Raw genomic sequence first — 26618 nt, 5'->3', positions numbered from 1 at the left:
GAGTCTCTTTGAGCCAGTTGCTCATTATTCTTGCTTGCTTTCCATTCGGATCAGAGAATAGAGAAATATGATATTTTATGTACTTACTCTTTATTGTATCTTGTTCTCATCTCAGTATATTTATCTTCTTATAATATAGTAATTGTAGTTGACAAATATTAGAACAAAAAAAAAAAAAAAACAAAGATGTTTAAAACAATATCCATGCAAATGAAAACCAAAATTTAAGACTCTTCAAGGTATTAGGCTTCATATCCGATAAATATAACAATTTTCAAATAATTAATTTCTCCCACCAACCAACACTTGCTTCAAATTGATCTCAAACCTAACCTAATAATACTTGTACTTGCTAAAAGATTCATAAACTATCCTGTGTCCAACTATTTAGTTCTTCCATTGATTGACCTGATGTCCATTACGATATTATCCAAACTATGAACATATATCAATATAATCCGTAAAAACAATAAGAATTTATAGTTCCTCAATGTTAAGAGTAATATCTTACAACTAAACTGAATTAACCAGAAATGATAAAAACGGATCTAACCACCACATGAAAGCATAGTCATGCTTTTGCTAGAAGCCTAGTAGAATAGAAGAAGTGCAGCTTTGATCACATGACATGATCCATATCCCACAATCACGTGCAGCTAGCTTTTCACGTGCTGCGTGGCCCAGAGGCAAAAAAGGAAAAAAAAACCACTTGTAGTCATAAATTTCACATGCATTCACCTCCTATCCTTCTAACTGGAGTATATTTTTTCTCCATCAATTATCTAGATTATTGAATTATATGTTTATCATAATAAATAAAAAATATTTTAAAATTTTCTTTTTGATATATTTAAGCAAACTCGAAATTTTACCTCCATAACCTTCATTATGTAAGGTCCAAACACATAAAGGTTCGATTACATAGATGTCCAATCCAACAACCTTGAACTCTCACTATCTTAGAGTGTCTCACCAACCCTCTATGAAGCTTGCCATTTTGTAACACATCGACAACTAAATATAGTAGTGGCCGTCGTCATCAAACATTGATCAGTGTCATCCGTAATAGTCACTCCATCACTCGCCAATAGCTCCATATCAGGATATCTATAGGAAAATGTTAACAAGTACCCTTAAGACAATTTTTAAAAAATTCAAAGAAAATTTTTTATCTTGAAATTTGTGTATTCAACACATTAAAATTTTAAAAAGTAACGTTTAATGCATTAAATTTGTAAATTATTTTCCTTTTTGAATCATTAACAATTGCCCTTATCTATAAAATATTTTCTTCACTACAAATGCAACATACACAACCTCTATAGTCTACCTACTTATTTTCTTCACCACAAATGCAACATACACAATCTGTACAGTCTACCCACTTATTTGAGTGATGAATTGTTTGCATGTACCACCGCTAACATCAATTACAATGGCAACATTTCCATCACAATCAACTCATCTGATCACATAGGAATTGCTAGATTATATTTGTATTTTGACAAACTCAAATTTTAAATTGAGAAGTGATACAACGACATCCAAAATATGAGAGCATCTCCAATTGGGGGTCCTTACTTAACAAGGACCACTCCCCGTTAAGGACCCTCCATTGGAGGAAGAAAAAATGAGTCCCCGTTAAGGAACGGGCAACTATATAAGGACCTTCTCTCTCCTGGGTAACTAACGGGTCCCACGTTTAAAAAAGTAATAAAATGTGTACTACTTGGTCCCACTTGCATAAAAGAGTACTCCCTCCGTTTCAAAATGAGTGTCGCTTTGGCCAAAAAAATTTGTTTCAAAATGAGTGTCGCTTTACATTTCCAATACAACTTTAATTTTTTTCTTCCAACTTTACCCTCTCCAACTTTTCTCTCACACAATTTCCAATGCACTTTAATTTTGTCTTTTTCTTATAAAGTAAGGGTAGTTTAGTAAAAACATTATATCCAATGATTATTTCATTCTATTTCTTAATCTGTGTGCCAAAGCCTAAAGCGACACTCATTTTGAAACGGAGGGAGTAATAAAATGTGTACTACATGGTCCCACTTGTAAAAAGGAGTAATAAATAAATTATTTTTGTTTAATGATATAAAGATAGTGGGACATATTTAAGTATTTTTTATTGGAGTCCTTATTAGTGTATTACCATTGGAGTCATTGAGTCCTTAATAGCTACTTTTATTAAAAAATTATAAATAAGTGATGTGTCACGTGGGGTCCATTTAAGGAGCCCTTGTTAAGGAACTACCATTGTGGATGCTCTGACAACCTACGAACAACTTATACCATTTTTGTGGGCCATGTACACTCTTTGTTTCTATAGCCCGCATTCCAAGACACATGAAAAGTTGGAAAAATGGAATCTACCGTATATACATACGGTGTGATGACAACTTTGGTTGTCAATATAACATAACTGTTTTAAATTTATCATAAAAAGTGTAATTACAAGAAAATTAGCACGTTTTCCTCACTCGCTAACAACGAGCGTAACCGTTTTTTTTCATCCAAAGAACCTCAAATTAAAGTGTGTCAGACCGCACTTCCTCCCTCCTAACGCATCAACGGCTGGAGGAAGCCTCACGAAATCAAAACCGTCCACGTGTTCTCCTTATAATACCAAGAACAACTAAGCAAGACTACAGAGAATCATAACACCCTTATCAAATTCAAATTTTCCCTTCATTTTTCAAAATTCCCACTTAAATCTAACAGCACCGTCTATTCCTCCGTTAACTACCCAATTTCCACGCAACGCCGTCACATACCCGTTACATCCCGCTATAAAGTCACTTTCTTCTTTCACTCACTTTCATTTTTCATTTCTCATAGAATTCTCTGGAACTTCACTCCTTCTTCTCTCTCTCTCTCTCTCTCTCTCTCTCTCTCTCTCTCGAACTCGTTACGGTTACGTTCCACTTTCTCACTCCAAAACTCGTTCTTCAAACTCATCGTCAAGATGCGTGAGATTCTTCACATCCAAGGAGGACAATGCGGGAACCAAATCGGAGCCAAATTCTGGGAAGTTGTGTGCGCTGAGCACGGGATCGACTCCACCGGAAGGTACCAAGGGAACAACGATCTTCAACTTGAACGAGTCAATGTGTACTACAACGAAGCGAGTTGTGGAAGATTCGTTCCTAGAGCTGTTCTCATGGATCTGGAGCCAGGGACTATGGACAGCGTCAGATCTGGTCCATACGGTCAGATTTTCCGGCCTGATAACTTCGTCTTTGGACAGTCCGGTGCCGGAAACAACTGGGCGAAAGGTCACTACACTGAAGGAGCTGAGTTGATTGATTCGGTGCTTGATGTTGTTAGGAAGGAGGCTGAGAATTGTGATTGTCTTCAAGGTATTCTTTCTTCCGATTTCTGCTTCTAATTGTTTTTGTGATTTTAATTTTTTTTTCTTTTTGATATTCGTAGTCTGATAAATTTTCTTTTGCGATTTTTTTTTTCAGTTACTATTTTAGTTATGATGATTTTTGCTTGAATGTTTATGTAACAATTCAGTGTGTAATATTTTTTAATATTTACTGTTAATTATGCATGAAGCTAAATTCTAGAGAATCGAGCCTTGATCTAGGAATTTTTGTGTTTGTATGTGCTTATGTTGAAGTGTTATAGTAATCAGTAACTTAATTTTACTATTTAAGTTATCAATTATTGATAATTTCTTTTGCATGTTTATTTAACAATTTAGCGTGTTATTCTGTTAAATATTGTATTACTAGTTAGTAATAGTTATGAATGAAGCTAAATTGTTGACAATTGATTATTGATCTTGAAATTTACGCGTTTGTTTGTGCTCATTTTGAAGTGTTAGTAATAAGTAACTTGATCATTGTAATCTTAAATATGAATGAAGCTATACTGTAGAGTTTTGAACCTTGATCTAGGAATTTCTGTGTGTTTCTGCTTATTTAAAAGCGTTATATATCAATCAGACTCAGTAACTTGATTATACTATTTTATTATTTATTAATTGTTGATAATTTTATTTTCATGTCTGTGTAAACAATTTAGCGTGTCATTCCTTAAAAACTTGTATAACTAATTAGGAATGAAGCTTAATTGTTGATAATCAGATTTGATATGGGAGTGGATGTGTTTGTGTGTGCTTATTTTGATTTGAAGTGCTATAGTAATAGGTAACTTGATTGTGTAGATTGCACGAAACGTTGTTATATATTACCACTGTGTTTTGAATAACTTGTAATTCTGAATTAGTATGTAAGAGCATGTTTGGTTTCTATGTGTTGTGATAAATTAGGTTCATGCTGTAGATTATATAATTTTGATGTGTTCTGCAGATGATTTAGAAGTTGTGATATAACTTGGACGTGTATGGATTTCAGTTTTAATTGTTCTTATCCTTTGTTTTGTTTTGTTTACTTGAATTTGGGATTTCTAACATGGTTTTCAGAATCTTTCAGGTTTTCAGGTTTGCCACTCCCTTGGTGGTGGTACTGGTTCTGGAATGGGAACACTTTTGATTTCTAAAATCAGGGAGGAATACCCTGATCGAATGATGCTTACTTTCTCCGTGTTCCCATCTCCTAAGGTATCTGACACTGTTGTTGAACCTTACAACGCTACACTCTCTGTCCACCAACTTGTTGAGAATGCTGATGAATGCATGGTTCTGGATAATGAAGCTCTCTATGATATTTGCTTCCGCACCCTTAAACTCACTACTCCAAGCTGTGAGTTCATCATAATCCCATGTTTTTGCCTGTTAAGTTTTTGCTAATAATATTGTGTTATTATATGTTAATGTATAATGTATGATCTGATAATTATCTGAAATTGAGCCTTGTGTTGTTTGGTTGCAGTTGGAGATCTGAACCATCTAATTTCGGCCACAATGAGTGGTGTTACATGTTGTCTTCGATTCCCTGGTCAATTGAACTCAGATCTTCGCAAATTGGCAGTCAATCTCATTCCTTTCCCTCGTTTGCATTTCTTCATGGTGGGATTTGCCCCACTCACTTCTCGTGGTTCACAGCAGTACAGGGCTCTTACTGTACCTGAGCTGACCCAGCAGATGTGGGATTCGAAGAACATGATGTGCGCTGCTGATCCTCGCCACGGTCGTTATTTGACAGCATCTGCCATGTTCCGTGGTAAAATGAGCACCAAGGAGGTTGATGAGCAGATGATCAATGTTCAGAACAAGAATTCATCATACTTTGTTGAGTGGATTCCCAACAATGTGAAATCCACTGTCTGTGATATCCCGCCAACTGGTCTTAAAATGGCTTCTACTTTTATTGGTAACTCCACATCTATTCAGGAGATGTTTAGGAGGGTGAGTGAGCAATTCACGGCCATGTTCCGTAGAAAAGCTTTCTTGCATTGGTATACTGGAGAGGGTATGGATGAGATGGAGTTTACTGAAGCAGAAAGCAACATGAATGACCTTGTCTCAGAGTACCAGCAATACCAAGATGCTACTGCAGATGAAGAGGGGTATGACTATGAAGATGAGGAGGAAGAAGTTCAGGAGGAAGAAGCTTAAACAGTAGTATTGTGATGTGAAGGGTTCTTTTATGTTTGTGTTTGTTGTGACTTGTGACAAAATACTAGTACTCTAATATTGACTTTTGATCCCCAAACCTGAATACCTTTTTCGGGGGTACTGGATTTGTTGTTTGCTATTGTAGTTTCAGGCTCGCACTTTTAAGCCTTTTTTCATTTGTTGTCAAATGAAGCCTATATTTCCATATTATTCATGTTAATGGTTGGATCTCTAAGCTTCTTGAGTGTTCAAATATACTGTTAATCAAATTGATTCTTAATCTTACAACTGAACTGGTTTGTTGACATGCACAAATTTTTTGCCTGGTTTGTTGCTAACATCTAAGAAATTAATACACTTGCCATGTATTGTTGATATGCACTTGCCACTATCTAAGAAATTAATTTATTACAAAAAATATGAGTACCTTTTTAGTTTTCACTTTTCAGTTAGGTTGAAGGGTTTTTTTTTGACACAAAGTTAGGTTGAAGGGTTGGAAACAGAGTTGTCTGGAGAGGGTAGAGTCTCTATAGTTGATTGCTTTTGTAATGGATAAAAAAATGTTTGAGATTCCTTTGTCGTGAATATATAGAATCTTAGGTTAGAGACATGAACTCATGAAGAGAGAAGTTATTCGTAATGTAAGGAAAAGTTTAGCTCCCATGTACCCAAAAACTAAATGTAAGAAAAGACTTGAGAATATAATGCTCATCTTATAAAAGAAAATTATTCCACTTCCAACTGCTTACATAATACATATTACCCCATAGAGCGATATTCCAAAACACTCCTATGTAGGTGCAAACTTCATATTAGTAGTACAAACTATTAAACTAAACATAGTAAATCTCTCACAATTTGCTTAATATATATGAAGAGTAACAAGCTATCTAATAAGCTAGTACTCTAAATTTCTTTTGCTATGTATTAATTAAACAATTCATTTGAAATCACACTCCATTTGAAGAAACCATTGTGACATCGTAATTTTTGTTGACACTCTAGTGTTCCTTTGCAGACTGACCGAGATCCTACCAAATTCATTGTGAATCCAGATACGCACTTAGTATGGTGGGTCTGATGGGGCAACCATAGGTTCAGCAGCAAACTGCACGGAGCTAAATGGCTGTGGAGGTTCAGCTACAAACTGCACTGAGTGCACAGGTCCTGGTGCCACAATACCAGAGCTTTTCAATTCAGCCATTTCACGGCGAGCATTTCCACCTTGAACCTCACATAACTTAGGAAGAAACACACCTTCACCAGCTGCAAGATTGAAGTAAAGATCAACAACATTTGGACAACTCTTGTAGCACTGTGGGGAACACAACTTTTTTGTAAAGCTAGACTCGAGAAGAGAATCTGATGAAATTCCAAGTGATTTTCTGTCTAAATCACAAGCTTTGATGCATTGGTCGCTTTCAATGTGATCCTTTAGTTTATCAGCTTCAATCTCTGATGTTTTGCATGTGTATGCTTCCTCCCCTGTTCTTTTCACATGTTTCTCAAGGACACACCTTTTGCTGCTGGATGAAACAGCAAATGAGCATGTTTCCTTGCTCAGATTCTCACATTCTATCCCTCCTGCATCGATTTCACCATTACCATATTAGTTCATTAGTTTATCAAATAAATATATCTATGAAATCGGATCCTCTACAACTTTATTATGCTGCTACAGCCATAGGGACAGTAGATTTTAGCTGCAGATCATATTTAAGGCCATAGAGGTTCCACATTCAATTAACATTAGTCTCCAATTTAAGCTTAAATGGTTTAGTTTAAGAAACTCTTTGAGAAAGAGGTACTAATATACTTCATCGGTCCCACAACAACTATTTCACATTAAGAAAAATATGATAATAAATGAAATGAAGAGAATGACGATTTCACTAAATCATTCTTATTAGTCATTGATGTATTTTCATTATCGTAAATAAATGAAAATAGAAAATAATTGATTGGAAGTGATGAACATAATATTAATTAGAAGATACAATTGTAAACATCAATTAAAACTATGTTGAAATATGAAAATGACACTCTTGTTTAGAAACATTTTTTTTGTAAGTGTGACAGTTGTTATAGGATGGAATGAGAAACATGGTGATATTCTAGTTAAGGTGTTGAAGATAAATTTGAAGACTTACCAAGAGTGCCTTGCACAGCAAGAGAAATTGCAAGGGAGGCTATAAGTAAACTCCTTAAGATAAATTTAGAGGCCATATGGTTAGTAGAAGAAAGACTCTTGAACTATTGGCAAAAGGTGATTGGTAATAACTTGTTTGATAACAAGTTTTTGCTTGGAGGAATGCCGTTTATGAGGGTCGATGGCTAGTGCTTTTATAGCGGTTTATCTGCGGAAATTATGACGCAAAAGAATGAAAAAGTACTAGACACAGACTTTTCAATGTGAATAGGGAAAGGGAGATGAAATAGAACAAGTAAATTATAATGTCATGGAAGTTTGTCAAACCTTATGTGTCATAAGATTCAAATGTTTGTCAACAAATTAAATATAAAAAAAATTAAATATGCTTTTGGCCAGTAAAAATGAAAATGAAAATATGCTTTCCCATTTTCATTTTGCATTTTTATCACATAATTACTTTTTTTTGCTGTTGAAGGAAACACATAATCACTTGGTATCGTATTATGTGTCTCCTTTGAATTGTGTACAATTGTTTTTTGTTAATACTATTTTTCAATGGAGAGTAATATGTTAAAGATAAAATATACGCTACTTTTTTGAAGAAAAATGTCAATATACTCCATTATTATTTTTCTATCATATGCTTGCAATTACATTAATAAAGGGTAACAATGAAAGTTAAAATGAGTTTAAATAAAAGGTGAAATTAGTAGAAATTAGGTACACTAAAATCTAGTATTTTTTTTCTTATATAAACGTATAGATATAAGAGAGTAATGGGTAGTTTAATAAACTATACAATTTTTTTTTTTAAATTCCATAATAATAATTGAAATTTCTTAATTTATATATCAAAGTTTTAAATCAACTATGATATAAAACTAAGAGACTACATTATTTCGCCTAGTTCATATGTTACTCATACTAAAATAATTTAAAACATCATTCTTAAAAAATTATAGACACTTTTTGAGTCGAAGCTAATCGACTAAGTGATAAATTGATTCATAATAATTCCCAAAAGAGTGAGTTCAACTTTATACCAGCTTAATAACCTCATTAGTAAGTAATATGCAAGTTTTGAGTCTAGAAGGCTGCTGTAACGAGCTCTTGTACTCATGTTACCTAAATTTTTCTATAAACACTCGTTGATGTTGGAAAAAAAAAGAAATAGTATTGTATGACGTTGTCTTTCTAATTTGGTAGAAAGTGAGTAACATGGTCTTTGCGAGACAAAGGCGTGAACTGCGCTAGTGATGGATTCTCAACAAAATAAGTTTGAAACTTAATAGCAGTCAATCGATGCAACAATCAGTGGCGGACTCTGTGGCTTCACCTTCAACTTCTGCTACTACCCGTCTGCCTCATCACACCATTATATGGGAAAAAACCTAACATAAGATTGCTTTTTTAATGGTACGTGTGGAAAATTTAAAAATTCTTGTCACATGGAAAATCAAATTTTTCTCTTCTTCTAATGAAACATAATTATGGTCTTCTATTTCCTTCAAAAAAAAAAAATTATGGTCTTCTATCATAGTCGTCGGTCCAAATTATCCTCATGGCTTAAATATTTTTGAAAATGCTACGAGACTTGGATTATTCAATGAGTAGCAATATGCATATGTTATAAACTCTTCTAATAGTATCATATTTTGCATGCCTAGGAATGTCCGGTTAACTTCGTAGTTTTTTTTTCTTTTCTCTTGGGCTTTGCCCTCTTTTTGTACCAAAAAAAAAAAATAAAAAAAAATAAAATTTTAAGATATTAGTTGTTAAGAAAAGTGAATTTACTCTGTTGTATTTTTGGTCGCACCCTTCCAGCGCACCTTGTGCGGAAGGTGTGAAGCCTTTATTGTTAATATATGTTTCATTTTTGCCTCTTCAAAAAAAATAAAATTCTTTTCTTCTGTCGAAAAAAAAAATCTTTTCTTATGTTTAGTTGTTTTGAAGAATATTGTACTTTTAACCTACGTTAAGTGTCATTGTTTATAAGGAGAATTCTAGAATTTTGAGGTAAAAGGTGTTGTGCATGTTGAGTTTATAATTTGTATCCATTGTACTCCCTCCGTCCCACAATAGATGACCTATTTGAAAATGTGTAATTTTAACCTAATTTACCATATTTTATACTAATGTACAAAGATAAATTGTAACGCCCTCCTTTTATTTAATTATTTTTATTCAGTTAGAATCTATTTATGTGATTTATTTATATATATGAGGTGTCAGTATTTTATTTTGTGGCATTATTCTATTAATTATTAGAATATGAGAATTATTAGTGTAAGTAGAATTGGAGGTTAGAATAGAAGGAAGAATAAGTTATTGGGCCTAAATAGATTTAGGAAGAGTGATTAGTATTATAAATAAGGAAGCTTAGGTTAGAAAGAGTTTTTACGTTAAACCGCTTTTTGGAGAAAGAGAAGAAAGAGGAGAAAGAGGAGAACTCAGAGATAGAGAACCCTAGGAACGAAGAACGCTGCTTTTGATTTCAGAAAAATAATCTAAGGTAAGGGTGAGACTAACTTTCAACATTATTAAGTGTATGATTCTGAAAAATGGATTTAACATGAATTAGGATGAGTTTTGTGAGAATTAAGGATTAGGGTTTATGACCGATTTTGATGATTGAACCATAAAAACTTGTTGGATTGATGTGGAACTTGTGTACAGACCTTAGATATTCCATAGGGTGATAATTAGATGCTGTTTGGATGATAGAACCATGAGATTTGATGAAAATTGAGATTCTGAGAAAAAGTGATTTTAAGTGTTTTTGAGAAATAAGTGATTCTAGGATAAGCTATTTTGGAGATTTAAAAATATGATTTTTCAGTAAAATATGATAGGATTTGTCGAATAGAAGGCGTAGGCGAAAACGGAATTGGAATCGGGGTAACGGTTAGGTTTTTACGGACGAAACGGTAAAATCGGGAAAAACCAGGACTGCACAGAGCTGCTGCGCAGGTCACTGGCTACTGCCTTCCCACGCCTGGGCGCAGCTTTCCACGCTTGAGCGCAGCAAGGCAGTATTAGGTAGTAGCAAGGCAGTATTAGGTAGTAGCTTTCACTGGCTACTGCCTTCCCACGCCTGGCTACTACCTAATACTGGCTACTACCTAATACTGCTTGTTGTGCTTTCGTTGCGTGCTGTCAGAACTTCGATTTTTATGTTCTTGTGTCTTTTTCACCCGTTTCCGTGTTGAATTAGCTTTTGGTGTAAACATGAAAGTTGTAGATAATTGAGTTAGCTTTCTAATGGCTTTGGAGTGACTAGAAAATTATGTGTAGATTTTGAGTTATGAAGAAAATAGTCCAAGTGGGTCTTTAGAAAACTTTAAGAAAACATAGCATAATTAATCCTAAGTTAGTCCAAAAACTTATGGTTGGTTTCCCAACTTCAACTTATGTATTAGGGATTTAGTTGAGGTGGTTTATGAATATTTGGCTTATGTCTCATTGATCAAACTTGATTTGCTTTTGAAGAATGTTTTGGACTTTGATATGAATGTAATTGATTAATGTATATGTGGTTATTGTTGTTGATATGTTGGAATACATTATGTGAGTATTGTATGATACATAATATTATGATGTTTTACGATGTTAAGTTGATATGATTATTCCTTTAATGATGATATGTTATTCAAGCACTGCTATATGCTGCATTTGTCGTTGTTTGCTGCTGTTGACCATTTAATGTTACAAAGTTGCATGAGTCGGTTCAAGTTGTAAATATCTAAGAAGTGGTCCATGTTAATGGAGTTATAAGAGATGTTCATGATGTTGTCTAAGTTGTAGAAAGATTGAGTCCATTGCATTCTCATTAAAGATGGGGGCTTGAGGCCCGACAGCTTAATGCTCAAACTACGTTGGGGGCTTGAGGCCCGACAACTTAATGCTCAAATTACGTTGGGGGCTTGAGGCCCGGCAGCTTTTGCTCACTTTGTTGAAGAGCCTATTTGCGCTCATATATGTTGGGGGCTTGATGCCCTGAATGGTACCACATGCATTTGCATATCAAGAAGTTTTTACGAAGGTTTAAGATGTTAAGAGTTGCATTGTCAAGTTGAGTCGCATCGTCGATTCAAGTGTTGAGTTGAATAAGACGTCTAATGATTTTAAGATGATATTTGCTTATGTTTTAAAGATGATATTTGCTTATGAATTAGAGATGATATTTGATTATGATTTGATATGATGCTAAGTGATAAATGTTTGATATGTTAATGATGTTTTATGTTGTTAAATGCATTTTGATGAATTATATGTTTAATTTGTTGACTGTGACATCTCACCCCTTTGCTTGAAAATGTTGCTCTTCGTATGGGTAACTTGCAGGTAACCAAGATTAGTTGCGGTCGTGAGTGGACTCCTCACATTGTGTCTAGGTGCTCTGATACGTAACGGGATGTGACTTGCTTTTACTTCTATTCCTTACGTGTCATTTATGAACTTTTTATGAATAAATATTGAACCAAGACTTATGGGATGTTTCTGATGAGGCCAGCGTGCCAATGACTTTTATTATGTTGAACTATTTTCCGCTGCGAAGTTTCAGATTTATGTTGAATTTTGAAGGATAAATATTAATTTATTCCATTTATGATTTTTAAGAAATGTGACATTCCGTTTTGTGATGAAAAACTCTGATAATTGTTATGAAATTTTTTACGTTGGGAAAACGGGGTGTTACATAAATAATATCATATAAGATGTAGTTAGATTTGTCTCGATGAGTATTTTCAAAATATCAAATTTTCATAATTTTTTTTAATATATTATTCAAGATATTTAAGCTCAAAATTATGCATTGACATGCGTAATAAGATCAACTGTGTCAAGTATTAAGGGACGAAGGGAGTAATCTTAATATATAATACTAAGGTTCACAATGCATGCTCATTATGAAACCCTAAACCTAAACCTAATCCTGCCTTTTTTGAGAGGTTTAAAAAATCTTTCTGAAAAAGGTCTCTGCAGGGAGTTGAACTCGCAACCCATAGCCTCCATCCAAGCACTTTAACCACTTGACCAGTAGTTGTTTTAGTGTCATAATATCGCTTCCACTAATACATTATGATTGAAATGAATGAATAGCATATCATGAACAAACCAACAATGAATTAATACCGCAGTTGATATCAACAATTAAAAAGAATACACAAGGTCAAGTAATACAAGGCACAATTAACTTTTAATTTGACGTTATGCTTTTTGTTTCATTTTACGTTATACCTCCTTCACACATTCTTTACATTTTTATTATGGATTATGTATGGATGGATTCATTTCTATCACAACCTTTGAACTGCTTTTTTTTTTATTCCGTAACTCATTTTTTAATTATGACCACACACTCACTCATTATATATACAACCACTAATATGATCTCAATATTTTTAGTTTCTACATTGAAAACATTGTGTATAAATATGTGATTTTGTGCATCATATTTTGGGTTTTGTTCATCATCACTTTCAAGTAACAATTGGATAGTTTATCTTCAATTTTGTATTGTTGTTTTTCCACTCACTTTTACTCTTCATATTTTGATTATCAAAGTCTAAAACAAGAGTGTTCTATTTGTGGATTGGAGTTTGCAATAGGACAAGCTTTAGGTGGCTACATGAAGAGACATAGAGCTTCAAATATGAAAGGAAATAACAATATTCACAATTCTAATAATACTATGTGGTGGTAGTAGTCTTGATTCGCTGCAAAAGATGAAAGCTAGAAACCAGTGAATTTTGGTGTTGGATTTGGATTTGAATCCATTTTTCAATATTTCTTGGTATTAATTATATGACGATTTATTCATTAGTGTAGGTACAATTTTTCTCTTATCTCTTGATTATTAACTGGTTTCTATGTTATGATAATTGATAGGGAGTCAAGTTACTTTTAGATTGATCAAATAGTTAAGCTTCAAATGTTTATTAGTCTATTTTTCGAACTTTCTTTTATATATTTTTTTATTCGTTAATGTGTATGTGGATTTTTGATTTTTTTTTGTGAATTAGGATAAATGACGCTTCTATTTTTTATTTTGTTGCATCATTGATGGTGAGGAAGAAGCTTATTAAAAATGGTTGTTTATCGTCACTTTCTCCATGAAACTATTGGATGATTCCTCTTCAATTTGGTGTTATAGTTTTTCTTCTCTTTTTTACTCTTTATTTTTTGGCTATTAATTAATACAAATTGGTAATATAAATAAGGGGTATATTTATAAATAATACTTTTTTTTATAAAGGTGAAGACAAGTGTCTACCATTTTTTCGTACAAAAATAATAATAAACATATTACTCCAAGTATAATGATAGTGATAAACATTGTGTATGTGTAATTAAGATAAAGATAGATAAAATGAGATGAATAAAGAATAGTGCCTCTAAAAACAATATATAGAGAAGGTTAAAGGATATGATCCAAGTTACACATCTATCTCTCTATCTTCTATATATTTATATATCTTTGAATTTGTACATCTAAAAAAAATTTACACTATTAATTAACAACTTGACTTTCCAATTATCTTGGAAGAATTAAAGAATTAATTAATTATCAAATTGAATAGTTTCCTCCACTATTGAAAAAAAAGGAACTTCCCATTCTGCATGTCACACAAAATGAAAGGAGAAAACAAAGACTTACTTGACAGTTAGTACTATATACCTCAAAGAAAAATATGTATGCTACAATTATTAAATAATTAAATCCATATGTCCACATAAAATAAATAAAAAAACGTATACACTAATCAAATTGTCAGAAAATTTAGGAAAAGTCAGTCCTAACATGATAAGAAGATTAAAATGATTATGATATCCAAAAAAAGTCCCATTCATTAGATTGGAAACTCTAAAAATGAACGTTTTAATTTTTTCAATAAAATCTTGCCCCAACTTATCTTATATATGCATGATTGCCCAACTTTACTACCATGATCATTTATGCTTTTCTGCTTTGTTAAGGTGATGTGGTTCTCCTTTTACTTTCCTTTCCTTATTTTTTGTGTTTGGGTATACATTTTCGGTCCATAAATTGGTTTTTTTTTTTTAAGGAAGGTCCGTAAATTGGTTGATATGTTTTCTCAAAAAGAAGTTCATATATCCCAGACATATAGCATATAAGATTATACATAGAGAACACATTATTTTCTTAGACTAATACAGTTTTATTTTCATATTTTATCCATAACAACAGAGAGAGGTGTGATCACTAAGATGTACTTTCAAGGTTTGATACTTAAGGACTAGTTTGTAGATCAATATTTTACTACCATTGTGTGACGTTGATGAGATCATCAAACTCGTTAAAAGGTGTATCATTCACTAGCACATTAGCTGATTAAAGTTGGGTATTGTTTGAAACAATGAGGAACAAAAAATTAAAATTAGAAAAATAACTAAATTAGTCCTCGACTTTATAAAACATTATCAAGTAGATCTATGATATTATCAATATTTTAAAAAGGTCATTGACTATGTCAAATTTTACTCAAATTAGTTCTTATGAAAACATGTTAGCGACCGAACTAGTAGTAAGTGGTTAAAGATATCGATCCAATTAATTGTAAGTTATTAAAATATGTGAGCTTAATTGATAGTAAGTGGTTAAATTTGGAGACCAACTTAGCAATTTAATAGTATCGAAGACATTTTTGAAATATTCATAACCTCGTAAACCTATTTGAGAGTGTCTCACATAGTTAGTGACCGATCTGGTAGTTTACTCATTAAAATTAGGGTTGATCTATTTTTTGACTGCATGGATCAACCGTCATCATGAAAGACCAACAAAGACTGAATGAACGTTCACAAATGCTAGGAGGGCCAACATATGTGGCTCCTCCTAGTGTGTTTTTGAAGCACCACCAGTTAATCCTCCTATGTGATGATAATTGAAAACTTTGAGAAGGATGAAGATGATAAGAAAGTTGAACATGTTATCAAAGTTGAACCTTGAGAGTGTGGAATATGATGACATAAACCTCGCAAAAGATTAGTTCATTGTATATGATTAGGGAGCAAAACACATTTTTATATATACTGATATTTTGATATAATTATCTATATTTTCAATGGTCAAATCCTGCATTTTCCATTGATGTGACTTACGGTCTAGACGTTTTTTGAGTTTTATAATTCGAAAAGGATAAAACACATTTAAGATTATATGATTAGTCCAAAGTAAATTTGGAAAACGTGGAGGGTGTGCGAAAAGCATGGAGGTGAAAAAAAACTTTTTGTATATTTATTTTTATTGTTTTTCATATCCTTGGATTTAGGCCTAGCTACTAAATAATTCTCGTATTCATTAAAAAAAACACAAAAAAAGCAGTTACGAGAATTAAAAAAAAGCAGCAGTTATGAGATTCGAACTCGTGACCAAATATTCAACTGCCAATAACCTTACCAATAACCTTACCATTTCGCTGTGATAGAAATTAGTGTGATAACTGTTCTATGCTACAATATTACCCTGCTTCAGGGTGGCCACGACTTCTGAAAAACCCTAACTCCCTTCCCGCGCCTTTCTCTTCAATCTTCTCCGCCGTCTCTCTCCCCAGAAAATGGTTTCAAAGTGGGGAATCAAGTTCGCCGTTCATCTCATCACCACCCATTTCGGCAAAATCGTCGCCGTATGTATCCCTCTCTTTCTCTCTCTCTCTCTCTCTCTCTCTCTCTCTCTCTCGTTAATCGCCGATTCATGTAACATATTGTTGATTTTTCTGTGTATTCAGAATGTTGCTGAAAAACTACTTAACAATGGACCTCTCACGTTGGAACTGGTTACTCGCTACACCGAACTTTCCAACGAGCATGTTAAGAACTCACTGCTTGTCCTAATTCAACACAATTGTGTTCAAGCATTCACTGAAGGTAATTCTAAATCGTGGTTTTGGTCCTAGTTACGCTGCAAAATTTTATATTGTCGTAAAATTTGGATAATGTGGTTGTTATGTCGTAGTTTGATAAATCATGTGTATTTGCGATCAAATTAGCGTGTTTGCAATCAAATTATAGCTTATAATTTAGTTAGTATCCTTGTCAGGTTACAATTATTTTACACACATACAATGATGTGTTGTCACGTCAATTAAAGAATATGACAACGTATACTAATTAAACTTTGATGGTTTATTGGTGGATAATAAAATTGGTCTGGTGATTATAAATGTAGTGGGTGATGAAGATGGGTCGAGAATTGTTAAGCCGAAGTACTTGGTGTTGTTTGATAACATACTCCATCGACTGAGATTTCCAAAATTCATGGAGATAGTGTCGCAGGAACTTGATGATAAGGTTGGTTTAGTCCTTGCTATTCTTTGAAGCTTTTTGATTCAAGGCTTAAATGATGAAAGTATATTTTTTTTTTTTCAATTGTTTTGTAGTGTCTAAAGATTTTTAAGGGATTGCTCCGCGATGGTAGACTTACCTTGAAACAATTGGTTGAGATGGCAAGTGAAGATAAAGGCATGTGTTTTTATTTTTAAATGGTTAATTTTCTCACATTTACATGTTAAGAGTACCGAAATTCAAACTTGTTTAGCTCAACTATGTGTCACAAAACAGTGAATCCTTTGAAATATGTCTTATCTCAAAATCACGTGCTTTCACTTTCAGAAAATGCAATGGCTCCAGATGCTGTACGAGAGAGCCTTTGTAGACTTCTTAGAGCTCGATACGTTGAACGTTGCCCAGTCCCCGAGGCTAAGATAGTTGAAGAAAAGGAAGACGATAAGAAGGCTCGTTCTAAGAAGGCCCGGGTAATTGTTTACTTGTGTCATTTTCTATAAGTGGTTGAGTTGGCCTTGATCAATGATTTAGAGATAAATTAGGCATTTGGTGTCTTTTTTTTTTTTTTAAAGCACAGGCCCTTTCTAACGGGGGTTCAGTCATTGACAGTTATGTTGAGGAATCAGGAAGCATTGTTGGATTGATTTTCTCTTTTTTATACCACTGCATAGTGTTCACTCTTGTAGTCTGAATAAGAATTTTGCTGATGCTGTTTCATTTCATCATTTGTGACCTATAGGTTTTCAAAGTGCCAGAGGAACATCGTGTTGTGGAAGCTGCAAAGCGTGGGGATATGATCAGATTCTCACTTACTGCATATACAGGATGTAGTAGTGATGGAGAAACAAAGCTAGCTGATATAAGTGTTGCAGAAAATGTTGGTAAGACTATTGTCAGCTTCTGTGACAACCGAGTAGACTTATTATTTTACTAGTGATATTTTAAACATGTATAGAAATTTGGTGCAGCAAAAGAGGAGTCATTTCTTTGGCGTGCAAATTTTGAGGAGTTCATACGTTATCTTAGGGACAAGGTTCGTTTCCTGTAAATTTCCTATTTGAACTACCCACCTAGTTTTAGTTTTTCTTTGATTTATTTTTTCACTTTTTATGGAAAAAAAACTACAATGATTCAACAAACTTATAGAGGGCTGTCAAGAAGCCATATTCTAGAGCTGGTTATATAAGTGATGGAATTTCATTTTAAATCCCCTCTTTATATATGCAACAACGGGGTTTGAAAGTAGGTGTGTAAATAGGCCAGACCAAGCAACAAAGGCCTACAGCCCAGCCTACATGAAGCCTAGGCCTGGCCGATCTTTTTTTAAAATAGACAGGGCTAAGACTTAGTTAGAAGCCTATTTAGCTAAAGAGTCCATGCTTCAGGCCACAAAGACGCCTTTTAGACCTACCACGGCGGCCTACTTAAGTAAACATGAACAATATTTATTTATTACAATTGTTATTATTATTATATTAGATATTAGATTTGTACCGTGTTAAAACATTTCCATTTAAGTTAAACATTTTAGTTTACATGAATTTTTGGCATATTTCAATATTATTATAAAATATACTGTAATTGAATTCAATATTATTATAAAATATACTGTAATTGAAATAGGATGTCATATAGACTATAGAGTCATAAATCTCAAAAATGTCATGTCAAATCTCAAAATAGAACTTAATCTCATCAGCTTATTAGCTTGTTAATCTATTTAAAAATTAGTCAGATTATTATTTTAAGACATTAATATGAAATAGGCCTTTAAGTAGGCTAACAGTATATAACGGGATTTTAAAAAGGCTAGGCTCAGACGAACAAATAAGCCCATGACAGGTAACAGGTTTGGCTTGGGCCTTGAATTCTTTTATCAGACCAGGCTTAGTCCTTGTAAAGCCTAGCTTGGCCTAGACTGTTTCCACCCCTATTTGCAAGTTGTCAAATGCATAATAGTGAGATGTAACAATACAATGCCATTCTTGATATAAACAGCAAGAACCACCTAGATTACTTACTGATTGCATTTGCAACTGTACCCTTGGATAGGCCTTAGTCAAATTTAAGTTTACCATGCTTTTGGATCTAATTTCAATGGCCAACTTTGAAATAAGCTAGCTATGATCTCATTCATGTTGCCTTTACCAGTAGAAAAACTTGCAAAAGCATAAAGTTCTTAAAAAATCAGCCAAGAAATGAGATCATATGGTTTTGGTGAGGACTATATTCACATAATTGGTTATTTATGTAATGTTTTGAGTAAAGCATCTTAGCATTTAGTACTTTTCCTTGTTGTTGGTACTTTATTTCTCGCTTAAGTATTAACTGTGGCAACAAGGCATGTGTTATTATTTCTGTGCTATTGGTTTTCTTTTTAATATTAGTTGTAAAACATTATAATATTTTCATGCATCTCAATTTTAAGTTTTTGTGTTTGTATGAGTTAGGTGGAATTGTTTACCTTCTGTTTGCATTCTGCTGGATATTAATATTTGAAGAATACACTTGAAACATTATATTCATTCATTTTCTAGGCATTGACTCAGAATGTAAGAGCACGAATGGATGATGGAGCTGCTACTGTCCTAAGTGCAATATTGAAGGCAACAAGAAATATAGATAAAAACGTGAAAATAGAACAATCAGGTGATCTAGATTTGCTTCATGAATACTGGAAATCTATGATATTAGTAATCATGTCTTTTGGCCGATAAATATTAAGATTGTTATTACTTTTTTAATTTTGTAGAAGAATCAGGAGAAATCAGATTTGATTATCTATGATTTTATTTTATTCTCTTTTTTTTATATTTTTTTATTATGACATTATTAGTCTTTATTACTATTGTAGTTTATTTTCCTATATGAACAGTCTAAGACTGTAGTAATAAGACATAAAAGTATTATTCAATTACTTTCATTATGGCATCATCACGAGCTTTAGGTTAGGCTTCTACTGTAAAGTGATCCGCAGCTTTTACGGGGTTCAGAGCGATTCACGGCCTGTTTTTTCATCTCCCTAATGGTGCGCAACAACGCGTGAAAGACAATAACGGCACCGGATCTGCTGCTGAAGAAAAGACAGCTATTATGAGTAGTGCCTGTAGTGGTGGTCCTATGGTGATGGACCAAAAGTAGTCGACAACAACAACAGCACCGGCAGCCGCAGACCCGCTGTCACCAACAACACTGGCATCAGCGGTTAGGGGGTGGCGACTAAGGCAGTTTCTTTGGTAGAGGTGGTCCCAACAATGGTTTGTCCAATTTTTATGGCTATGAGGGACCTTATAATGGCCTCAAGGTTGAGATTCAGCGTCTCAACAGAAAAAATTACGTGGAGTGGTCCCAAAGCGTAAGATTGATACAAGACGTAAGTGAAAATATGGTTTCATCAGAGGGGAGGTGCAAATGCCTACAATAGCAGATCCAAATTACAAAGTTTTGGATCAATCTATTCGATGTAGTCTCTCAGGCCTCTAATTTTATTCTTTAGAAATAGATATGTCATCTTTACATCTTTGCTTAATTTGATGATGGATGACTCTTCCATATTAAATTTTGCAAGAACCATTGGACAGGAGATTTCCCTTTTAGTCCGCCCTATGCCTTAATTATTTTTCTTCACTATAAATTTCATATCCACAATTTTTTGTTTAAGATTCTAATTTTCACTTACACATTTTTGTAATTTAAATTATAGATATTTTTTCAAGTCGGACTCCTTGGGCCTTCTTGCCTCTTTTCAGTTATCTGGTCTCCCGGATAATAGGATTTTGATCCCTTGGTCTTCCTGGGTAGCTCAACTGGTTTGAGCAAGGGAAAAAGAGTTGGAGGTCCTGGGTTCAAACCCGGACGAAGGAGTAAATATTAATCTAACAAACTAACTACTAACATTTGCCAATAAAAAAAAAGGCCATTCCTATTCTTCTTGATAAACCCATATGGAAATCCAAAGCTCTCCTTTGAGCTCAATTCTTTTATTTGGGTTGCAGTAATTGAAATGTTGTAGGTTTATTAGCTGCATAAGGTTCTTTTCCTTGATATGTCTGTAATCTATGGTCCTGCAGTGGTTGCCATATTCAATTCCTTACTCAGCGTTTTTGGTGAATGTCGGTGTGTCCCACTCCTATGATCCTCAAACAATTCTTGATAAATACCTTTCATGATTTTGGTAGAAGCTGTGAAGTTTTTTTATTAATATTTTTTATTTATTTTAATATTGCAAATAGAAATATTGCAAAGCTGGATACAAACAAGGCCTCCACAATTAGTATCTCATTGCAGTCTCAGGGGCTTACACTATCTTGTCATATGTTTCAGCTCCCTGTACGCTGGATACAATTTCCTCAGAGGTGATGAAGACTGAAAATGGCCGAACTATGACCATGGATCGTGTTAAAGCTGCTCTTGTTCAGTTGGGTTGTTTAAACCAGAATATTGTTGGTACGCCAACATCTCTATACCTTATGTTCGACTAATTTGTTGTGGCATAAAATATACACCTACCCTTTTATTTATTTAATTACACAAAAAAAAAAAAAAACTCTTACCAATTTCTGGTTTATGGTTCCTTTCATAACTTTTTTCTTTTCCTTTCCAGATTTTAAGCGCATTATTCATCTGGCTCGAAATGAAGAGGTTTATTTTTTTTATCGTTATGTTTATAAATCTCTGCATTTATTCATGATTTACTCATGTAGGACTGTGCTTTTGTGTGCTATCTTGCAGGTTGAGTCAATTGTGTTAAAAAGGTATGGAAGAGATGCCTACCGAATGTTCAGGCATCTGTTAAAGGAAAATCAGTTTCGTCCGACAGATCAGGTAATAACTCTCATTGATGAAATTGTCAAACATTAACCTTGCCAGTAAACATAGGGGACTTTATTAATCTTTCTTTATGTAGGCAGTTTGAGATTCTAGTTTAGCTAGTTTGTTACTCCTGCGTTATGATTAGCTGCCGTAACCCGCTTAGATTCTGAAGGACGGACTATTAGAGTAATATGTTTAGGCTATGCTTGCTAATGTGAAAACTTTAACAATGAAATTTTAGGGAATATTTGATTTGGGATAGATTTCCTCTTTTTATTTCCTGCTCTTACATTTATAAAGAACTCCCCTTATTGTCATTTGATTTATTGTTTTTAGTGATTTATTTGGAAACTGTTAAAATAAAAATGGATTACCAGTAAAGAATAAAGAATAAAATTATAAAACAGCTACTCATTAGTTATGGATGCCTAATAATTAAGAAGAAGAAATGTGTTCTGGAGACACCAAATTGATAAAAATCCATGTTTATCATGTTAATTTAGGAGATTAAGGAGTGGGTGAGTGCTGAAATAATTTAACAACCTTTGATATTCAGCTATTTTTTACTCACATCTATTTTTTGTTGGGTACTAACAACAACCATTTATATCCTCATAATTACAGAAGAAATATTTCATTTTCAGGGCTAAATTGAGTCTTCAAACAGGTTGTCAGTCTTAAAGCATAAACTGTAGATTATGATATTAAATATTTCTGTTTCACGAGTCTATTTTGTTTTCCCAATTGTTAGTCTAAACACTTCGGTACGGGAGGGGAAAAGATAGCCGTGGGTCAAACCTCGTATCACGACGAAGTCCTAAAGACTTGGACCAGCCTAATTGAGTGACAAGCTTATGCATGATATTTTCTCAAAAAATGCAAACCTATTTAAATGACCAATAACCTCATTTGCAAAAGCTGTTAGATTACGATGTTTATTAACGTCATCCACATTGACACTCCTCCATATGCTACATGTGCCAAATACCAATTATAGAGATTGCTAAATTGGTATTGTATGTTACTGATTATAATTTATAAATTCCTGTTTCTTTTTAAACTGAAAACAAATAAAATTTTAATACTATAATACTTCTGTGGCCTTTCAATGCTTCTCTTTTCTGTTTAGATTGCGGAGGCTACTCTTGTTGAGAAAAAGGAAGCTCCAAAGTTACTGTTCAAGTTATGGAAGGAAAACTACTTGCAGATGGAGGTGACCAATTATCCTTTTTAATATTTTTACAAACTCTTCAATATTTAATCTTTCCCTAATTTATTCTTCTTTGCAGAAATTAACTGTCAGCATGACATCTCAGAATGGGACATCTCCAATTTTAATGTGGAAAGTTAATCAGCCTCTGCTTTGGGAACATGTTCTGGACGAGATGTACCACGGTGCCTTAAATTTGAAACTAAGAATGGCTTTTGAGGAGGAAAAGGATGAAGAGGTTAGTATTAGTACATAGTAACACTGAAGTTGTATAATATGGACCTCACTTAAATAAAGCTGTTTATGTTTAGGTTATCATATGAAATACGTGTAGGTTGTTGTGCAAACCTTAATATGGCAATTCTGGGTGGTGGTTCCTCAGTCCCCATCTTTTGATTTGCAACTAATAGCTACATCATTCTAATTATTTAAAGAAAATGTTAACCAGTGCCCCCCGGGGCACTTGTTAAGGAATTATAAAAGGAAATATTACCTTTGAAATTGTGTATTATACTTTTTGAAAGTTGAGAAAGTGTTTTTTTCAATACAAATCTTGTCTTTTCTTTCTACATTTAGTTTCTTATCCAGTGCCCCGTGGGCACCGGTTAACAAGACCCATTATTTAAATCTAAATTTCAACTCATGGGAGTCTTACAAGAAGTAGAAAAGGAATGTGTGAGTGTAATACTAAGTGGTTCTAGCTGCTATACTATCATTGGAGCTTCTGTTTCCATGGACTTCTGCAATAATGACAGCTGTCAGAAAATTTGGGAAAACTGTCTTTTTGCATTCTCGCTCTTCTTCTGAGACATGGAAGCAAAATGTTTAACATTATTGATTATTGATTTTGATGGTACAGTCATAATATACTGCAACTCATAACCAATTAACCATGCTATGTTTATATTTCAATGTATTGACCACACCACAGTTCCTGCATTTGAGCTCCGTTATGTTGCCAAACTAATGTTCTTGCTGTTTGTTCCAGATTTTGAATATAAGTAAGAAGATGCGTAGTGCGTCGGCGCCACTGCAGAAGAAATACGTTCGGCTACGAAATGTTTTGCTTCTCTTGAAATCATCATTGATGAAACTTGATGATGCTCTTATGCTTTTCCATGACTTCTGAATATAAATTTTGGGACAGTTAATGTGACTTCTTCGCAGAAGAATTACAAATTCGATATTTTATAATCCAACCTTACTCCGAATACAATTGGATTAAATTTAGCTAAAAATATGAATTTTGATGTAATTGGTTGGTATTTAACTTTTAGTAGCAGATATTTAATTTCTTTTTGTGTTGGTTAAGTTTGTTGCTTACGGTTAACAAAATAGCTGCCTAGTTTAGTTGTAGTTGTCATTCGAGTTAGTTTTAACAAATATAGCCAAGTGTGTTAAGACTTGAGAGTTTTAATTGTCGCATTTTTAGAAACTTTTTTTTTTTTTTTTTTTTTTTGAGAGAGAAACTTTTTGTTTTTCTTTACCTGTCATATTTTAATTCGACCCAATATTAATTATTGAGCCAAAAAACACTGCAACAGTGTTGGTTGGAGTTTAATTGGGATGTGAAATTTGCATATTTGGATCTTCATTGGGTTGGGTGTACTTTCTACTTGCCTTTGGCAAAATTGTTGTTTGGACGGAAAAAGTTGACACTAGATATCGTATATTTTCATTTCTTGTTAATTTCTTCATAAAAGTAGAAATTACCAAGTAACTTTTTTTTTTTTAAAAAAAAAAGTGCAATTATTACATAATCAAAAGTTAAAACTTATATTTTGAAGATAAATTTTATAATTAATAAATTCTTAATTACAAAATATTATAACAGAATCCCCTAATATGGACCCCAAATAAAGGAGACCATTGATGATCTTAATCAAATGACTGATAACATAGATTGAATTTGAAAAATTCATATAAATCCTTTAAAACTTTTCTCCGATACAATTTTTGAGTCCTTTCAAATGAGGAAGATTTTGTATTATGAATAAAAAATTAACCCCCAAAACCCTCTCCTCCTAATGTCTTAAATTTCTTCCACTTGCTTTTTTTTTTTTTTTTTTTTTAGAATTCTGCTATTTACCCAACACATTTTGCTCATTCCCAACTAAAATTCCAAAAATACCCCTGCGTGAGTTAACTCACGCTAATGTTAAATCTGCGTGACTTAACTCACGCGAAGATTTACACTAGCGTGAGTTAACTCACGCAGGGGCATTATAGTCATTTCAGTTGGGAATGAGCATTTTTTGTTGGGTAAAGAGGATAATTCTTTTTTTAAACCCTTTCCTTCTCTCCAAACTCTCAAACAAAGCACAAGGTGCATAAGAGAAAACATAAAGTCTCGAATGAGTAAAATTAATGCATCTATAAAATTAGAAAATGTTTTTACATATCACATACTTATAGTTGAGAAGTTCTTTCACTATCACCTCAAAAACATCGTGTGAAACTCTTACACACACTACAAATCCCCTTCCTTGAGACTATAACATCGACCAACCCTATGTTAAAGTCCTCATAATCTATATTTATGTGCCAAAGTTTCAATTCATATAAATTATCAAGAAAAGTCAATTAAATTCATTAAAGATTGAAATCAAAAGAAAAGTCATTTACTCCTTCAAAAAAAAAAGAGAATTGCTCTTCTCTCTTTTGTTTTTGCTTATTTCCGTACTATGTGAATTAACCATACATACGTGAATTAACTCACGTTAAAAATACACCTACATGAGTTAACTCACGCTCGGTTTTTTTTAGGGGAATGAGCAATTCTGAATTAAAAATACACCTACATGAGTTAACTCACGCTCGGTTTTTTTAGGGGAATGAGCAATTCTGAATAGGAGAAGAGCAATTCTAACAAAATAAAGCATTTATTCTCAAGTCCATCAAACAAATAAATTGGGCCAAAATATCCGGTGCAAAAATTGATATATCTTCAATTATCAAAGATTTACGAGGGATCAAATTCAAAGAAAAACACCAAAATCAGGTCATATGTTCTAGAAAATCACGTCTGAAAATTAAAATGAAGAGTTAGACATCAAACAAGTTTACAATAGATCTACAAATGGTAGATGGAGAAAAAAAGACTTTAACAGTATTTTTCTTTAAATTTTAACATTCAAGATATACTTTTTCCTTGAACACAACTTCTATTGTCAATTAAAAATATTGTTGTAGCGGGACAAGAGAAGTTGCTTTCAATGGAAGAGTATTACATGTTGCCATCTTAGCTTATCTCTTGTGTTCTAATTAGCTTATCTCTTGTGTTCTAATTCTTTTTGTTTTTCTATTTCTTTATATATACTTTAGGATATCTATAACAAAATGAAGTTTTAATTTAGCATGTAGAATTGAATCAAAAGAAATAATTGCATTTAATTATAATTTTTTTTCTAAGCGAAAAGAAAATATATTAAATAAAAAGAAAAAGATACAAAGACTGGGGGGACATAGGACATGACCTAGGAAAACCCAAACGGGAATACATCGTGAAAAATCAGTCCAAGTGGATCTAGTCTAACCTATCCTAACAAAAATTCATTAATCACAGACGCAACTCAGCGAACCCGCGTACGGGCGCGAAACCAAGT

At 33.3% G+C, this 26618-nt stretch overlaps 3 protein-coding genes across 3 annotated transcripts; 2 read left to right on the top strand and 1 right to left on the bottom strand.

The window, feature by feature from the left end:
* Positions 1-2823: 2823 nt before the first annotated feature.
* Positions 2824-5765, top strand: LOC146958425 (tubulin beta-8 chain). Its single transcript, XM_085739946.1, has 3 exons — positions 2824-3362; positions 4446-4715; positions 4845-5765. The coding sequence occupies exons 1-3, from the start codon at positions 2969-2971 to the stop codon at positions 5528-5530; spliced, it is 1350 nt and encodes a 449-aa protein (XP_085596072.1). The 5' UTR covers positions 2824-2968; the 3' UTR covers positions 5531-5765.
* Positions 5766-6223: 458 nt separating this feature from the next.
* Positions 6224-7846, bottom strand: LOC146958424 (uncharacterized). The gene is made up of 2 exons (XM_085739947.1): positions 7681-7846; positions 6224-7114 (listed from the first exon to the last, which is right to left on the bottom strand). The coding sequence occupies exons 1-2, from the start codon at positions 7754-7756 to the stop codon at positions 6594-6596; spliced, it is 597 nt and encodes a 198-aa protein (XP_085596073.1). The 5' UTR covers positions 7757-7846; the 3' UTR covers positions 6224-6593.
* An 8297-nt stretch (positions 7847-16143) lies between these two features.
* LOC146958423 (RNA polymerase III subunit RPC82 family protein) lies at positions 16144-24324 on the top strand. The gene is made up of 14 exons (XM_085739945.1): positions 16144-16333; positions 16436-16574; positions 16876-16997; positions 17087-17168; positions 17319-17461; positions 17731-17872; positions 17960-18024; positions 19529-19640; positions 21315-21437; positions 21595-21632; positions 21723-21815; positions 22933-23016; positions 23093-23251; positions 24002-24324. Exons 1-14 carry the CDS (start codon positions 16265-16267, stop codon positions 24140-24142), a joined length of 1512 nt encoding a protein of 503 aa, XP_085596071.1. The 5' UTR covers positions 16144-16264; the 3' UTR covers positions 24143-24324.
* Positions 24325-26618: the final 2294 nt, after the last annotated feature.

Source organism: Medicago sativa, chromosome 1 (genome assembly GCF_051527215.1).
Source record: "Medicago sativa cultivar Bolivia chromosome 1, Bolivia_mono, whole genome shotgun sequence".
In the NCBI taxonomy this organism is placed as follows: domain Eukaryota; kingdom Viridiplantae; phylum Streptophyta; class Magnoliopsida; order Fabales; family Fabaceae; genus Medicago; species Medicago sativa.
Note: the sequence above shows the minus strand (reverse complement) of the source record. Positions and strands in the feature narration are given on the sequence as shown.

Bases quoted from the DNA above. Each gene is read 5' to 3' on its own strand.
- LOC146958425 (XM_085739946.1), top strand. From the start codon at position 2,969: ATGCGTGAGATTCTTCACATCCAAGGAGGACAATGCGGGAACCAAATC. The intron at 3,363-4,445 runs GTATTCTTTCTT...AGAATCTTTCAG, and splicing joins GAATTGTGATTGTCTTCAAG to GTTTTCAGGTTTGCCACTCC. The intron at 4,716-4,844 runs GTGAGTTCATCA...GTTTGGTTGCAG, and splicing joins TAAACTCACTACTCCAAGCT to TTGGAGATCTGAACCATCTA.
- LOC146958424 (XM_085739947.1), bottom strand. From the start codon at position 7,756: ATGGCCTCTAAATTTATCTTAAGGAGTTTACTTATAGCCTCCCTTGCA. The intron at 7,115-7,680 runs GTAAGTCTTCAA...AAATCGATGCAG, and splicing joins TGCTGTGCAAGGCACTCTTG to GAGGGATAGAATGTGAGAAT.
- LOC146958423 (XM_085739945.1), top strand. From the start codon at position 16,265: ATGGTTTCAAAGTGGGGAATCAAGTTCGCCGTTCATCTCATCACCACC. The intron at 16,575-16,875 runs GTAATTCTAAAT...TTATAAATGTAG, and splicing joins TGTTCAAGCATTCACTGAAG to TGGGTGATGAAGATGGGTCG. The intron at 17,873-17,959 runs GTAAGACTATTG...AATTTGGTGCAG, and splicing joins AAGTGTTGCAGAAAATGTTG to CAAAAGAGGAGTCATTTCTT.